The 17,657-nt window shown below is 45.1% G+C and overlaps 1 protein-coding gene across 3 annotated transcripts in view; it reads right to left on the bottom strand.

The window, feature by feature from the left end:
- Positions 1–17,107, bottom strand: part of exoc3l2b (exocyst complex component 3-like 2b) — a 32,619-nt gene extending 15,512 nt beyond the window's left edge. The window contains exons 1-3 of one of the 3 annotated variants that reach the window (XM_042297171.1): positions 16,962–17,107; positions 7,145–7,619; positions 6,656–6,882 (exon numbers count right to left, since the gene is read on the bottom strand). In XM_042297171.1, the coding sequence (XP_042153105.1) occupies positions 6,656–6,882; positions 7,145–7,599 (682 nt within the window). In that variant the 5' untranslated portion in view covers positions 7,600–7,619; positions 16,962–17,107. Of the gene's footprint in view, positions 1–6,655; positions 6,883–7,144; positions 7,620–10,628; positions 10,927–16,961 lie in introns of those variants that run through there. The other 2 variants (XM_042297172.1, XM_042297170.1) reach the window with 2 other exon arrangements.
- Positions 17,108–17,657: the final 550 nt, after the last annotated feature.

The following is a 17,657-nucleotide window of genomic DNA, read 5'->3' as shown; positions in this document are numbered from 1 at the left end:
TTAGGACAAATGGGGAACGGTCTCCCATTCTAAGTTGCTCATTAACTGACCAATCCATAGATCAGCCATCAACAGTGTTCCCAGTATCTGAAAGTGTTCCCAGTATCTGAAAATGTTCCCAGTACCTGAAAGTGTTCCTAGTACCTGAAAGTGTTCCTAGTACCTGAAAGTGTTCCTAGTACCTGAAAGTGTTCCTAGTACCTGAAAGTGTTCCTAGTACCTGAAAGTTTTCCAGTACCTGAAAGTGTTCCTAGTACCTGAAAGAGTTCCCAGTATCTGAAAGTGTTCCCAGTACCTGAAAGTGTTCCTAGTACCTGAAAGTGTTCCTAGTACCTGAAAGTGTTCCTAGTACCTGAAAGTGTTCCTAGTACCTGAAAGTGTTCCTAGTACCTGAAAGTTTTCCAGTACCTGAAAGTGTTCCTAGTACCTGAAAGAGTTCCCAGTATCTGAAAGTGTTCCCAGTACCTGAAAGTGTTCCTCGTACCTGAAACGGAATGGTGGATGGAGGAAGCTTTCCAATCACACCTGCAAAGCAATAAAGCTAGCTGTATAAATATATCAATACAGACATATTTAAAGTTGCTAAGCTCTATATGCCAAGGAACACGTCAAAGTATATATTACCAGGTTTTACCGCAACAACAAACCACTCAGTTTTATGAAGGTGAGCAAGTTGTGGGCCCAAGCTAATGGAGTACGGTACAACTACACCTTTATGAATCCAGCCCTTACACCCAAAGCAGCTGACTACAGTTTGACAAAAAAAACATACATGCATTGAATGCTTGCTTGTGCAACATGCATGGAGCGCTATTGTGTAACAATAGTTTCCACAAAAGAAAACTCAAAAGAGCTGTTTGCACATTCTGTGTGATAAGTGCAAGGGGGTAGATAGGGTTTTTACAGTAATCACACAATGTGATTAGAGGGGTCGGTGTAGTGAATCACTGTGTCCTAGAGTGTTTGGAGATGCTTGTCTCTGCATACCGCCCAGCCCAAGTGAGGTGACTGGGGCATGAGCATAGCACTGGGAGGAGAAGGTTAGCTGTCTGATGAGAAGCAGGAGGAGTCAGCCATGTCTGTTTACTGTATATGCTAGTGAATGGGCTGCTGTGTGTCTCAGCATCAGGTTTCAAACTCAATAAGGCTCCCGATCTGCTTGCATAAGTCATTTGTGTCTCTGGACAGCCGGATAGCAATTCACATGCTGTTGTCCTGCACAGCCCAGCAGCATGGCAGGAAATGATGTAATTTCCTCCTCCTACATTTAATTGGCATGATGACTGAACACAACGACCCTAGGAAAAGGGGCAGGGAGGTGTGGGGCTGGGGCGTTGACATAACACCACTTTGGGGACTCTCTCTTATTGGCCTAAGAAGCACATTGAACCACTGCTATGGTGCGTCACAGATCAGCTGTGTAAATAACCGCCCCTCTTGCTCTGTTCGGGGAACCTCACGGCTTCCACTGCCGCGCTGAGTTGCCCGTTTTTTCTCCCTGTTCCCATAAAGGAACTAGAGGATGCGGGGGCGCGCCACTGCCGGCCTATCGCCTTGCTCATCCTTCCCTGTCCCGCTTGAGGAAGAGAAGTGATGCCATGGCACCGCCCATACCCGTCCCCTCCAACATCACTCCATCATTTCCAAAGCTGCCTGCCAACGCATATAAAACATAATTCAGCCAGGCACATCTCCCTTAAAGAGAGCGGGAGGTGGAAAAGGACTGTTCGTCTTCCCTTGTGATAGGAAGACACCACGTCTTCCACATGATGGTGGTCTGCCCACAGACAGAGCGTGGTGTGGCTGGTGACGACGCGTCACAGAGAGGGAGTAACCGTCCGCCGTGGCTCGGCCTGCTCACAATCACCACGTTAAGGTGAGAAGTCAGTGGTCCTCACTTTGAGTAGAGATGTTTTTTTTTGAGGCCCTATAACGTATCCCCTTGAAATAACACCAGCACTGGCATGCCAGATGTTTGAGGGCTTTGCACAGATTTGACGGCCTATTCGGGGATCATTAAATGCACAGATTGGCCTGGAAGGGGCAGTTCCACAGACGCTTAGCTAAGCTAAACAGTACATGGGAACACTGGTCTTTTGTTCCATGGCACTTGTCCCCTAAACCTGCCATACAGAACATACCCAGCTAATGTATAGCAGTGACACCACCCTTCCTCAGTGCAAACCACAAAAGTTATAATGCTGCCAGGGCCGCCTATGGGATCTCTATGAAGGCTGCAGTTATGGCAGATATTATGGAACTTTACCTTGAGGAATTTAGGGGGAAATGTTGTTGTTTTTTTATTCCCAAAAGGAGTAAAATCTGTAGTGATATGTAGTGTACTCTCTATTCTGTAAAAAAAATCTGTAGTGATATGTAGTGTACTCTCTCTCTATGATATGTAGTGTACTCTCTAATGATGCAGGGTAAGAACGCACCTGTAGAACTGCCATCGAGACGCTCTCCAGCCACGCTGCACAGAGCCTGGCGGGGCTCTATTGTCCGGGGGTGCCAAGCAAGGCAAATATGAGCCTCCTTCCTCGACTCCAAAAAACAACACTTCTCTCTCCAATGAATTCAAAGCAGCATCACATGTTCCCTTTAAACTGTATCTTCGCCTCTCTTGAGTCTGTAGAGGAGTTGCAGAGATGGGACAAGACTGTAACTACCAATTGGATATCACGAAATTGGGGAGAAAAAGGGGTAAAAGTAAAATATATATAAATAAATAAATGACTGTATCTCTAAAATCTAAGACCAGCATCTACGCCCACCACCTCCTCAGTCCTCTGCAGGCTTTCTATGGGAACTGTATGTGGACACCTGAGCTGTAGAAACTCAACCTCTCCCATTCTCTGGTACCCATTCAGCCTTTATCTAAAACAGAAGCAGCCTAGCCTGGTCCCAGATCTGTTAGTGCTTTAGTAGAGCCATGGTTATTGCTTTAGTAGAGCTATGGTTATTGTCAATGCTAAACAGATCTGGGACCAGGCTAGAGGCAGCCTGCCTGTCTTCACATCTCAGCGTGTGCGAGGCAGATAAATATTTTTGTCCAAAAGCTAAAAATCTAATAAGCAGGGGAGCATCCAACAACCTCCCCACAGCTCCACCAAACTCCCCCATACTCCTGCAGGCACAGCCGGGTCAAATCTGTTCCCCCCTTCCCTTCCCACCCTCTCATTCCATCCCTTTCTCCACAATCCCAAGCTCAGCCACAACAAAGCGAGCCAGGCCCTGTCCTAGCCCTGTCCTGAGAAAGCCTTTGGTCCCAGGCCAGCCCTCCAGGCCTTGGTTGTCCCTCCGGATGGAGAGTGACATGGCGTCTATGCGAAGTGAGCGGAGGCCCAGAGACAGAGAGGCCTCCTCCCCAGTCACTCCCTCCCGTCAGCACACATCCCAGCAGGGCTGGGACTGATCACATGAACTCATCCTGGGAGTCGGTAGTGCACTGCACTCAGATTCCCCTTTCTCCTCATTGCTCTGGACGTTCGACCGACAGTAACAAAACAAACACTAATCAGATGATAGGACAAGTTCACTCCCTGGGTTGTCACTCTGGCAGAAAAGGCAGCTCTGCCCAGCTTCATTTCTTCGTCTTTTATTTCCCTAACTGGATTGCTTGTTATACTGCATTTCTATTTGCCACAGTGAGGTATGAAAACACCTGTTACTTTTGGCACACGGACACTTTAAACTGACAGTGTTACAACTGCTGTGTTTCAAGGTCATATATTGAATATGAGAGGAAGCAGCATGCATTTCATCATGGCTAATATAGCCATTAGTTGCTAGGATCCCGACACAGTTTTCACAGCAGGTATTGCAGGACATGAGCCAGCGCTAGCTATGGTTTTATGGTCCAGGGGCCTTGGGGTTGTCATTTGGCAAGGCCTGGAAATCATTCACAAGGCAGTGGCCTGCACCTCCTATATGGCCCTGTTATCAAGGAGCTCTTGGATGCTATGAACTCAATCCAATGTGGATCCACCCAGACAATCAGAGGGGTATGACGCATTGAGATCATGGCTACCATGTTAGCTGGTTCACCAGCTAGGGCTGACAATGATGGGGGAGCTGGGTTGGGGCAGGGGGCTGTGGGCTGAAGGCTTGGTCAGAATATGTTGTAATCCGACCCTAGCTTTCTGAATACCTGAGGCCAGGTTGTTGGCCACATTCATCTGATTGGATGAAGACTGAAGGGAAAATCCCATGTGGAGGTACAGGGAGCAGTGTTGAGGTTGCTATAGCTTTGTGCTCTTTCAGGCTACACAGATTGAACTGCTTTACTTTCAAGGCACGGATGGGTTGCAAGATGTACTGCGGTTTCGCAAATATGAATACATGTTTCCTTAGTTTCAATATAGTTCATGTCTGTATTCTCTTGTCTATATCCTGTCTTGAATCATTTAATATCAGCACACTCCATATTCGGTTGGCGGATCATGAACATTTTTCTTTCAATACGTCTGAAACAGTTGGCAAAGAGTCTAAATAGTCACTCACTCTCCATTACTGAGGTATTTCCTGACACTTGAGCACAGTCACACAGTCTACTTAGCCGAGCACATACTGGTTTCTTTTTGTAATGAACACCACAATACCGATGTCCACAAACATAAACTGTCCGTCCTGTTTTGCCTTCGCTCCTGGCTCTTTTACAAGGACCAGTCCAGAAACAGACAGCCTCAAGGAACAAAGGCTTTTTCCATGTTGAAGGAGGGCCCGTCTCTTTACAGAGGGAGGGCCTGGTGAGAATGTTACTGCTACTGCTATTGAACCCTCTTGTAAGAAAATGATGATGTTAAATATTTACCAGTCTCAACACAACCCTGAAAAGACCTTTAAAATAGAAGAAGTTTCAGTTTTGTGGCATGAGGAAATGAATGAAAGAAATCTGCAGGGCGGGCTAACAACCACCAACAGTTTGTGCTGACAGCTGAGAGAACAATGCCAGAAAGCTCAGTGTTTTTCCCCAAACAAACACATTCAAATATACAAAAAAAAAGGCCTGTTCGCTGTGCGTCAGCTAGGGGGTTCACCCAAGAAATAACACACATGGTTGAAATGCAGCGGAGCACGCATCCCATTCCTCCTCCGTGGATCCCTCCTTCATCACTCTCTCCGTACGGCACTCATGCATGGATCCCCGGGGCGAGGTGTAATGGTGTAGAGCTTCGACGTGACAGCCTGTATGGCTGAACTCCTAAGGCGATAAGGCCATTCTGTCCCGCTTCACTAGTCTCAGATACGTCATGGGGCCCAGTGGTGCAGGTGAAATGGCATGAGCACGGAGAAGCAGCATCGACACAAAGCCTCCGAACGCGCGACGTGTCCTCTGGGTCTTAGCAATGGAGGCATGAAGTCAACAGCCTGTAAACAACACATCTCAGTGATATTTTGAGCGTGATAAGAATGGTATTTGGACTGCTTGCTTACTGAAAGGCCAGGACAAAGAGTGGACATGTCTGATCCTGAGCTCTCAGCAGTTTCTGTGCTCTTTGTAAAGCTGGCTAACTGGCCCTCTGCATTCTTGATCATAACAAAATGCGGGGCTGTTGCTGCCACCATCAGCCTTATCTTTACTCCTCACACAGAGAGACAGGCACAACCTGTTGGTATTAAACATGAAAGCTGATCTCTAGCAGAGCTGACATGAGGGGAACACCATTACTGAGTGCTCACACACTATCCCGACCATTAAGCTCTGGATTAAGTTCAGACTCGCGGAATCAAGTTCTGTGCTTTACAAATATTTAACAGACCTATCGTCAGACAATGATTAGTGTACAATAATTATTCAATAAAACCTTTTTTTCTTCCAACATTGGATATTCTAAGCATAATGGAGTACCTTTTCAAGCAACCCCGTAGTGTGGTTAGTGTGCTAATTATACTCTTTCATACCGGAGATGCCATTCAATGAACAAAGGTGGGTAACGGAACAGCACATATTTAACGGTGAGGAAGGCCAGCGTAATAGTGATTAAGGTCCCAACAGCACCACAACACCACCCTATATCAAACATTTCTGTGGGAAATCCTTTGGTTGGTCCTCCTGCATGGGGATGACCGCATCTCTCAGCCGTGGCCTAGTTGGACCTGGTCTCCTCTATCCCAAGCGACATCTTTCTCCCATTGTTTCCAAAGTGTCCAAAAATAGCCCAGACATTGAGACATTGATAGCATCATCCCCGTGGTGAAAATAGTAACATACTGCAGGGATTATGGCGGGAATGATTGTTTACTGGAAGGGAGGCTGACACTGTTGTATCATAGACCTGTGACACATGGAACGCCCAACTGAACTGAAGTAAACCTGGGCCATAACTATCAACTAACTTTGCGCATAGAGTGCGTCTCTGTCTGTTGTGGTTGACCTGAGTGGTTTTACTCATTGGTTAAAATGTGATTTAGTGATATATCCCAAGGCAAAATAACAGTTGAAATGTTTGGGTTATTATTAGCCACGATCTCCATTAATTTGACCAGTATCTTAACTCCTCAAATGTAATGGTGAGCTAGCATGACCTTACTGTTACCAATCAACAGTCATTGACAGTCATCATGTGACCCCCGTTGGAATCCTTCAGAGTGGATCCCAGTGCACACTGGCTGACCCTTAGTAACCCAGTGCTCCACTGAGGGCTGTCCTTACCTGAGAGGGGCTCCCTTGGCTTCACCTCCTCCACCACTTCCTCCTCCACCACCTCCTCTTCATGAGACGAGTGGTCGGCCATGGACCCCCTATTCAGCTTGCCCAGGCCCACCATCTTCATGAAGGAGAGCCGTCGGCTGGAAGAGTCGCCCCCCTCGCTCTCTGAGCACAGCTCCCCGTTGGGCAGGCTTTCCTTGCGAAGGCTCTCCCTGCACTTCCCTGCAAATCTGTGCAGAGTTAAGGGTTATTTTTTTATTTTATTTAACCTTTATTTAGCTTAAGGGGGTTAGGTTATAGGAGACGTGGGCTGAGCTCAACATCCTCTACTAAACCACCTCAACAGCTTCCCTCTACACCTCTCGTACCTGAGTAAGCTTCCCTCTACACCTCTCGTACCTGAGTAAGCTTTCCTCTACACCTCTCGTACCTGAGTAAGCTTCCCTCTACACCTCTCGTACCTGAGTAAGCTTCCCTCTACACCTCTCGTACCTGAGTAAGCTTCCCTCTGAGCTCCGTCGGCCCTTCTTCTTCTTCTCTGAGGTGGGGGTGCTTGCAACGGACCCCTGAGGGGAAGGGGTGGCAGTGCCCTTACTGCGTCCTGACATACGGAGCCCCTTGCCCAGCTTGCCCAGAGTCTTTAGTGGGGAGACGCCACGGATCCGGTCCAGGGTGCCCTTGAACGAACTCCTCCCTGAGCCGCCACGTCTCTCCTCGTTCGCCTCATTCTCATCCTCCTCGTCCTCGAAGGGGTTACGGTCTCGTGGTGTGCCCCCGTCCAGGAGTGAGTGTGCCTGAGCCCATTCCTCATTGTCACTGGGCACCTCAAAGGGGCTCAGCTTCAGGCTCATCTTGCGAAGGATCAGCTCGCCACGCGTGTTCTCCAACTCCCCGTTCACCCTGCTGCCTCCCTTCAGCCGCGCTGGGAGGTTCTTGAGGATGGGCATGCTTCCACTTGGGGGTTAAACTAAGGAACACACAGAGAGAGAGAGAGAGAGAGAGATGTAGAATGATTACAGGGGACCTTTTCCAAGAGATGCTTCCATAAAATTTGGCCTGAATGGAACTGATAAATGCAGTGTCACACCTCTTCCTTTGTTCATTATACTAGGCTACCTGATAAGATTTATTCTGACACAGCTAATAAAGACAGTTACTAAAGTAACTCAGATTAACAAGTTTAAGATAAGTCATCTGTTCACCCAATGTTACTGCCCCCCCCCCCCTTGTGTCGGGTAACGGGAGAGTTCATATATTGGATGGTTAACAACAATCATTCTCTATAAAGAGTCTATCTGGTAAAACATTAACATGTAACCTTCCGCCTTACCACCCAAACAGGAATCACCATGGAAACTCTAACCCTGCTTCCATTTGGGTGGGAAGGCGGTTATGAATAGATGTGCTACGTTATTATGGTCATGTGGCTAAGATCCAGGATCTGGGGCTATTTTATTAGGTTTCAGATCATTGTTCTACTTGTTTATGCGCTATAGTCTTTGATGCCCTTTGACCCTTTTCAAGAAAACCTATTTGTTCCTCTCTATGGGCTTCCTGCCACACCGAGAGCCCTGCGGTATTTACGGCTGGTGACAAGGGGAAGGGACAACGCTGAATCACTTCCTCTGTGTGTGTGTTCAAAAGCTTTAGGGTAATGATGGAGGCCGCTAGTTCCGTGCCCTTATTTGGGGGGGAAATGAAAGTGGCATTTGAGAACATTTGAGTGGGAAGTCCTGAATTTATCAATGGAAAATCCTGAGAGCTCCTTCGCTCACCAATTTACGATGCTCTCCTACCTACTCCTACCGATACTTGAGACAAACAAAAAAAGTATTGATTTTGTTCTAATCAATGAAAATTCCTTGATGAATTCTGGGTAAAGTAAAAACTAAATCAAACATGATGAATGATTAGCTTGGATATAACATATTCTAAAACACGTTCCATGTCAGATTTGAAAAAATACTTGATTTGTGATGTTTCACAATAACATGAATGGCTTTACACAAATTATTACGGTCAGCGTGTTTTAAATTCCTAAAGAGGACCTATTGTTTTCTGGCTTCCCTAAGTGTTTTAGAATGACAATGCGTCTGGATGCTTTTTCCATGTGGTGGCTAAAGCGTTTAGATACGGGGACCACTTTCCCAGACTAACTCTACTTCCTGTCTCGTCCAGGACCAAGTAGCAGACAAAAGGGACAGGTCCCCCTTGGTCCCCTCCCCTCCACCTCTGCAACGGGCCAACGACACAACTCACCAGCCAGGCCAGGCATTTCTGTTTTGTTTACACACACTATCGAGGGTCTCATCTCTCTTGACACAGATAAACTTCAAAAGCTTGTACACCATGTCCTTCTGGATTGGCTGGATATGTATGACGCTAATGTGTTGTTTGTTAGCCAAATCAACAAACAACCCTCTTTACTCTCATGTCTTGAATAGGCCTACACTCAGGCTTGACCTCCAGCTATTTAACATTTTAGAGACTGAGAAAAAGGCTTAGAATAAGTTTGAACTGTCGAACTGAACACGATCGTGTGTAATGAAAGACTTCACTGGGTCCAAAGTCCCCTCTCTGAAGACATATTGTCTCTTCTCTGAAGGTCAGAAGGGAGAGAGCGGGCATCGAGCTACTGCAGAGAGGCCAGGCCTGCCGTCAAGATGTGTCAGATATGAGGGGCTCCTCTCCGTCTCCATCCTGGCCTAAGGCCACTCAATGAAGGCAGTGGTTAGAGGAGAGGCCCAATAATGTTGGAAGGGCCCCAAAAACACACAGTTTTGTGTAACTTTCCTTGAGGACAGAAACTGTCCTGAGAGCGATGGTGTTATGGAGACTGGTGACATGGGAATGTGAATCCAATAAAACATATTAGCAGCATAGGAAATACCTGTACGAGTAATTACGATTACTTTGGAAAGGCTGTTTTTTTCCCCCCTCAATTATTTCCTCATCTACGAGGAAAAATGAAACAACAGGTGATTTCGCCCTTCGGTGTCCTTGATGGGCCAGATTTCATCTCAATCAAGGCTTCCAATCTCAGTGTTGGCTTTGAACAATGAGCTCTAATACCGTATCTGTCATCAGGATCATATTAAGGGATGAAGCAAAGCAGCTCACTATCACATCAGCATTGCTCAGTAGTTGCAACAGCTAACACAACACTATAAGACTTCGGCAAAGATTGTGTTTTTTCCATGACAGGTCCCTTATTTCAACATATTTAGGACAGTAAATTGTTAACCGTTCTCTGGTAGACCCATGTCTAAATCCACAGTGCTGGCTGTGAGCAGATCCCCCCTCCCCACAAAAAAAAAAAAAAAAAAAGAAGTGGACTTTCTGGATTTTCTTCTGCAGGAAGAAAATGTGTCGCAGTCAGCTCATTTCGAGTTAAATTCTCCTGAGAGTGCAGAGGAATATATCATGAATCTCTTGAAAATGCTTGAGTTTATAAAGAGAGTCAAGCTCAGCATTCTGCATTAGAGACTTTTCTGATCAATAGTTATTCTACAAAGGTTGTTATTTATGAACTAATCAGATTAGTCTCTAATGCAGAACACTGAGCTTGACTCTTTATAACTCAATAATTTTCTAGAGATTCAGGAATCTCAAACTAGCTACAGATTGTAACACCAGATAATGTGATTTAACGTTTTTTGGGGTTAAATTGTATAGTTTTACAAACTGTAGTTTGTCATAGTCTACTGCCACCAAAATATAACACAAAAACTGAAAATCAGAGATGATCTCTGCAAATATCTTTAAATTAAAATATAGCACTTTATGTTTCATCATACACAACACCGAAAAATAATGAATACAATTACAACGTGTAAATGTACCACATTTCCCTAGACACTACTGTTTGTAGGTTAATGCCATTTGTCAATGTCATCAGTGTCAGTCCATTAGTGACAAAATCATAATGAATATCCAATAACAGTCAGAGAAACACACAACAGATCAATCTACTTACATGATTCATGATTGCTCGCTTATTAAAAACATGCACCAAAAATACAACTAAAAGTGAAATCCAAGAACTAGTCACAAACCAAGATAACGTTGTCTCGTCAGGTGAGAGACTGCTGCGCTCAATGCGCTGCTGAAAGTTCCATAAAGCTTCCTCCCTTTATTTTCTGTGGGCTGGAGCCTAACGCCGTGACGCGGAGCAGCAACCCTGGCATCGCGCGAAGGCATTGACAGCAGTGCGACTGAGGTCTCTAGAGTTGCTGTCAGAATCAAGTTAATACGTTCTCTCTTACAGACGTGTAATGCCACGCTGTCTTGTCCGCACGTTTCCAGTAAAACAGTATACCTCCGCTAAATGGAAGGAAAAAAACCTAGACGGGATTCCCCTGGAATTTCCAGTCAGGTTTACAGTGCTACGGTAGGCTACCTCACCTGTTACATTATGACGCTGGATCAGCCAATGGCTTGAGCTTCTGGCAGTCATCCTGACTGATGATTTATTAGGAATGTAGACAGTTTATTCACAAAACATCGCATTATTGTGTTATGCGAGCCTACCTTTGTCCGTTCTGTGAGAGTGACACCCTCTGCAGTCTACATAAATAGGATGCTATCATTAATGAGCACTGATGGCAATATTCCACGATGGAATATTGTGGGGTAGGTGGTGCTATAAAGTTAAAATTGAATCCTAACAGGCTCCCTACACACATTTTGCCAGAAGAAAATGTCCATTAAGATTGAACTCAAAAGTCCACCTTGTGCCTTGTGAACGAATGGAGCACATCCCTCAAAAGGTCAATGTCCTGTCTCTGCCCTTCTCTCTGCCCTTCTCTCTGGCCTCACTGGCCTGTAAGTTGTCCAGAGCAAAACGGCCTCAGCACGCGCGCTGAAAGGAAGTCACTCAAATACATATCAGTTTATTCTCAAAAAGACAATAGGAGTTGTGTACGAGTGCGTCACGGAGGGGTACATTTCATTTTTGACAGCCAATAAGGACACTATTGTTTGGAGCCGTGTTGAACGAAGCACCCCAGACTACACAAACTCCCGTTTTCCTCTCAATTCCTCTCAATTCTGGCACTCAGTAAAAACATTGAGAAATCCGTTTGAGCCTGGGAGGCTGAGAGTACAGTAAACAATTGGGAAAAGCTTAGCCGGGGATATATTGATGCATAAACAAAGGATGGTCCCAAGAGTGCCCTTTCAGCCTGGCTGACCTCAAAAACCATCTTAAAAAGTTCTACAAGGTTAAGTCATGGGGACAAGTGAAAGAGTCTAATACACATGAATTATAAATATTTACGCTCCGTAGTCGGTGGACACTTTAGAATAGCAATGGTTTCTCGTAAGTGTTTTTTTATTTATTTTTGCACAGCACTAACACAGCACGCACAGCACTCACAACAAGCATCAAGCTTTTAGTGATTTTGACTTTGAGAATGGATGGTGATACTGATTAACCTGGGCTGCCGCTGGACACAGACTCTGAACCGGAAGAGCGAGTGGCCACCACCAGTCACCTTGGCTAACGCAGTTGGCCTGCAGTTCTTTAAGGACAGTTGAGTACTCAGTTACCCCACCTCGCATAGTACTAAGTCATGCTGGAATGCCAGAACTTATTTGTCAGAGACAACGAGTTGCATGAAGATACAGTACACCAGGGGTTGTCAAACTTATTCAATGAAGCCATTACACAACCAGGTGAGGGGAGTTCCTTACTAATTAGTGACCTTGATTCTTCAATCAGGTACAAGGGAGGAGCGGAAGAACCTGCTGCCACTCAGACCTCAGTGGAATGAGTTTGACACCTGTGCACTCGAGCAGGGATTTACCCTTGCTGAGATCATTTGAGAATGATTTGCAATCCATCACTAAATGGATACACACCATATACGGCAGGTAGCCTAGCAGTTAAGCGTGTTGGGCTAGTAACTAAAATATTGCTGGTTCGAATCCCAGAGTCAACTAGGTGAAATGTCTGCCGATGTGCCCTTGAGCAAGGCACTTAATCCTAATTGCTTAGGTAAGTCGCTCTGGATAAGAGTGCCTGCTAACTGACTAAAATGTCAAGATAATACAGTTCTGAATAGTCTCCCCTGGCCAGAATCAGGGTGCTCTGTATGCTCCAGTGTCTGGGAGTAGAGACCAAGCACTGCATGGATATGAGAGTTGGAATGAACTTTGCCACCTTTCAGCATCCCGTTGAGTGAGTCCTCCAATGTCCTGTCCCAAACAGATGAATTACAGAGCAGTGATTGGATCTGTCTGAGTGGAAACACTTTGAGCACACCACTAGTTGGGTCTGTTCCTGTTGATTGGCATGTGGGTGATGAGAGGGACAGGAAACATAGCCACTGGCAGCACATCTAAGGCGTGCTGTGAATACAGAGTGGCTATTTGTGTGCCTTGGCTTCTATAAAGAGGAGCCACGCAATTGGAGTGTATTTCAGGCTTTAGGGAACAGGAAATCGCGCTGCATAAGATTGCCTTCTTCATTGTCAAGTCCAACATTTTCTCTCTGTCTCTCTATCCTTTTCCCCAAGCTGTCACTACAGTTCATCTTGGCAGTGTTTCGGCGGTTTCGTAACGGCCCCCAAGTGTTATTTTGGTTTTAGACAGTGAGTTATCTTTAGGTCATCTTCATGACTGTGGAATGGATTCCATATCTCTATCATCTCAGCGTCTTTCACTCTAGGATTGAAAAGATAGGCAAAAGAATGAGGGTAGTTCGAGTAGCTCAAAATTTCTTGAGGTAGAGGCTCTGCCACTGAGGTTCTGGAATTCCTGAACGAACAAGATTGCATGCTATTAGAAAAGGGTTCTATCTTCTGCGATAACGTTCGCATTCTCAACCCATGCATATTGTGCAGTGGCATCTGCATTCACACGGGCAGGTGACATTTTTCCTCAGGATAAGCTAAAAGATACTAAAAACAAATCTTTATAGACCACTCTGTCCACACAACCCCTCTCTGTGTGTGTTTCTCCAAAACCACAGACCACTGGTATGGCCCTGGAACCACTGCCAAACCACTCCAGGCTGGATGACACTAGGCGCAGACGTCAGTTCAATGTCTAGTTTTGATTTACATTTTTGTTATGTTGTCAACTAACATGAATTTCATGTGAATTCAACAAAAATATTCACCGTGTCACCCTCTCTGGCCAATCAGGACATTTTCCTTGTTTGTCGTCATGGTTATGTAACCTTCCACAATGTAGCACCTGTGTGTGGGAACAGCGGGGGGCGCTCCAATCATAGCCTGCCTGCATCCTGCACTGATCGCCCCACACAGGCCACGGGAAGCCCCCTCGGAGCACCTCTACCAACCCACACTGAGTGAAGGGCCCCTATTGAATGCCCTCTCGGTTCATCAGTCTCAGTACATCAATCTGTCTCCTGTCCCACTCAAACAAACGCAGCCAACAGCACATGAGGAATTACGGTTATCCTTTATTCGCGCTGACTGCAGTAGGTAGCATCCGGGTGCCTTCACGATTCACCCATCTGGGAAGTGGATAGACGTCAAACTCGTTTCCCTGACCTGAAGAGGTTCAGAGCGTTCGAATTCAATGCTAATTCAGGTGGACGGCAGGGGGATGCAGCTAGCTCATCACTCAGCAGGCGAGTCAATTGTAATGTGGACTGTAGGAAAAAGAGGATACAAGAAGATTCCCACAGAACCATTTTGGTTATCAAAGGGTGTGCTGTAATGGCTTGGTGACAAATGTAATTATGTACAGTATACTCCCACACATCCCATGTTTCTCTCTCGGTCTCTGTCTCTGTCTCTCTCTGCCTCAGCTTTTCCTTCCTGAGTGAAACTCTTTTGCAATCATGGCATTGGTACCACTGACCTTGGCAACATGACCACGATGTCCTCAGTTTGGCAGGCAGTTCTGTCCCTGATGTTGAGAATGAAGTTGCTCTTTTTTTTGTCAAGTTTTGTATTGCTTGCGGTTGTTTACTGGATATATGACACTGTAAAAATGGAACGTCTCAAAACGCCATGATTGTGTCATGAAACCATGAAAAGTAGTGCACCTAAGCTGAGATCTGGTGTTTGGAGGGTGTTTGAATGTAAACCCAATGGAAGTGTTCTGATACCCCGAATGGGTTTTAAAAATGAATAGAAGTACTCTGAAACAGCCAAAGTGGTCCTTCAATCTGAATATTGGGGTTTTTAAGAGTGTTGTGAAAACGCTTTTTTGTTGTTTCAGTGCATGTAAAAGGCAGCATCAAAACACATTGGAATTCTATTTGAATTTTACACAATCAACCACACAGTAAAATATTATTCAGCGGCGAATGTTATTTTACCTAAACAACTAAGAATAAATCCAACTTAACATGTTGCTCAAAATGTAAGTGTCTTTTATGAGGATAACCAAAGATAGAGAAAATGGAGTTATTAAACTCATTGGAAGTCTCTGGTTTAATCTCCTTGCACTTCCTATCTTGCAACGTGGCTCTGTTTTTAGAGGATTGTGGGTAATAATTTTTTTGACATTCTTATATACACAATGTTGCATGCATGTTTGAAAAAATAAATATGTATTTCTTTATTAGTATTAATAAGCAGCTTGTTGTGCCGTGAGGTGTAATGAATCACGATGAATGGATATCAGAACTGTCAGGAAAGTTGACTTTCAATAATGAGAGAACCCATTCCCACATTTCCAACTTCAAATGGTGGCGGCAAATACAGTATCCTGCAATACTTGCTGTAAAAACTCTAGCCAGTGCTAGTGGTTTGAATACTGTACTTGACAATGCCTGCCAAAAAGGTATATAATGGCAAATGATCAAATATATAAAATAATATTAAACATGAAGACATTTCAGAAAAAGTATCCAATTCTGCAATAGACAGGATTCAAAACATCATCGGGATTATTGCTTTCAATACTCCATCAAAGTTAAGGTTTCATCTCCTTCAAGTTGGTGGCAACTCAGTTGTCACTAGTTTTGTTGTTGCAAAGCACACATTTTTAACAGTGTACTTATCCACTTAACACACTTTATAGCCTGAAAACATTGTACTCTCTCTCATAAGGTACTGTGACTGCTATGACTACTATAGTATGTTATATCACACCATGTAGCATCATTAAGGCCAGACAGAAACTCTTTACGTTATACGTTTTGAAGTACAGATCGTCAGATCGCTCAACATTGAAATCCCTAGTGGGAACAGGTCTTGTTCCTTTGAACTGTCCAAACTTGAATTGCCTAGGTGTACCTGTGCCCACAGTTGTATTAAGGAGTGAATAATGGGGGCCCTGGTTACATAGCGCATCACTGTAAGACATCTCACAAGAAGACGTATACTGGCCACTTGAAAAAGAGCCTCCGGGTCTCAATGGGCTTTTCCTGGTTAAATAAAGGTTAAATAAATAAAAAAATAGGACTGAAGGATTATATTAAGCTACTGTTCATATGATTCATCTTTAGACTTTGTCATTGTTGCTCTAATGTTTCGAGAAAAAGTGACTTAGAATTTTCCTGTGACTGTGCATGCGTCACAAACACGCAGGAACAAACAGTGCAGACGACAACAGAGATTCCCCGATGGACTCTCAGATAATCATCAATGAATCATCAGACGGCTGCTCCCTCAACACTGGACATGTGGTCAGCGGGTCAGTGTAGTTGAAATGCACTACACCGCATCAAACAAGGCCTTCTTACCATTGAAACATTGGTTAAAACGGCACCGACGTTACAGCTTCTCCCACGGAATTCAGTTACGTTGTTTTGCGTAGCCAATGTACTCTTCACTTTTCACCCAGAGAAAACATGATCAAAACATCCAACAGATGAACAGCTGTGGCTAGTCCACTATGTGGGATGTTTCTAGTAGGACTCAAAATTAAGCAAATCTGCTCTTTGTGTATATTCATGTAGTTATCTATGCATGGCTTTTCCTGATCCACAAGGCGTTGGAGCCCTGTATGTATTATCAAGTGCTGCGATACATGCTAACAAAATACTGATCTTGGAGGAAGTTATATTTAAATGATGTTATTCCATAGACTATAGTACAGACACAACAACAGATGCATTAACATACCATACAGACTATACATGAAACAGCAGTGACATACTGAACGACTCTAAAGAAAGCATCCACTGAATACCGCCGCTCACTGGTCTCTCATTGGTCTCCGCTCTGACCAATACGGAGCCCTGCTCTCTATGAGTGGGAGAGGACACTTGCCTCCGAGGGGAGCTCTGACTGGAGCCCAGCCAGACCAGGGGCACCCCGGACAACATGAAACTGAGATGAAAAGTGTAATATGGTTTCACACGGGCCCAGTGTCCAGCTCTTACCTTGTTATGCTGTTAAGAAGAGGATCCCTGTGGTTCTCACAGCAGTGGCATCCCTGGGCCACACGGACAATGTAACTGGTCGAAGTGGGTGTGTGAGTTGCTGTGTCCTCGTAGGTCCGACAGCTCAGAAGCAATGCCTGCTTCTCTGTTCCAGAGGCTCGTCTGGACTCCAGGGCTGGCGTTGGCCATTTCCTGGCTATAGCGCAAGATGCTTTTTCCTGAGGAAGTGGGCCATCCCATTTTTGCCCCCACCCCACACACACCGCCTCCCCCTCCATAGCGAGCTACAGGCCCCTCAGGGAGAGAGGCTGATTATACTAATTGCCGTTGGTTATTGTGGCTAGACTTTCATTTAGTATATTCATTTGTTTGTTTGTTTTAGACCCATATGCATGTTGAAACACCCCTTTCATAGAGCTGATCTATTTTCAGTCAATAACCTTAGGCCACCCCCTAAGCCCTGTCCGCTGGCCATCAGGATGGAAGCGAGCCCACATGGAGCTGAAACGGATCTGTTTTGGAGTATTCTCCCGTTACCTCGTCGTCTTGCACTTTGTTTATGAACGTATTCTGCAATGAACACACCTACACACGGATGTGGTCATAGAGTTCATGTGTAAAGCTCTTTGTTTGAGGCCCATGTTTGTTTATGTGCTTTGAGCATCTGTGAGACTTTGGGATGTATTGATGCTGTGG

The sequence above is a fragment of the Oncorhynchus tshawytscha genome, linkage group LG14 (genome assembly GCF_018296145.1).
Source record: "Oncorhynchus tshawytscha isolate Ot180627B linkage group LG14, Otsh_v2.0, whole genome shotgun sequence".
NCBI classification, from domain to species: domain Eukaryota; kingdom Metazoa; phylum Chordata; class Actinopteri; order Salmoniformes; family Salmonidae; genus Oncorhynchus; species Oncorhynchus tshawytscha.
This window is presented reverse-complemented; position numbering and strand designations above follow the sequence as displayed.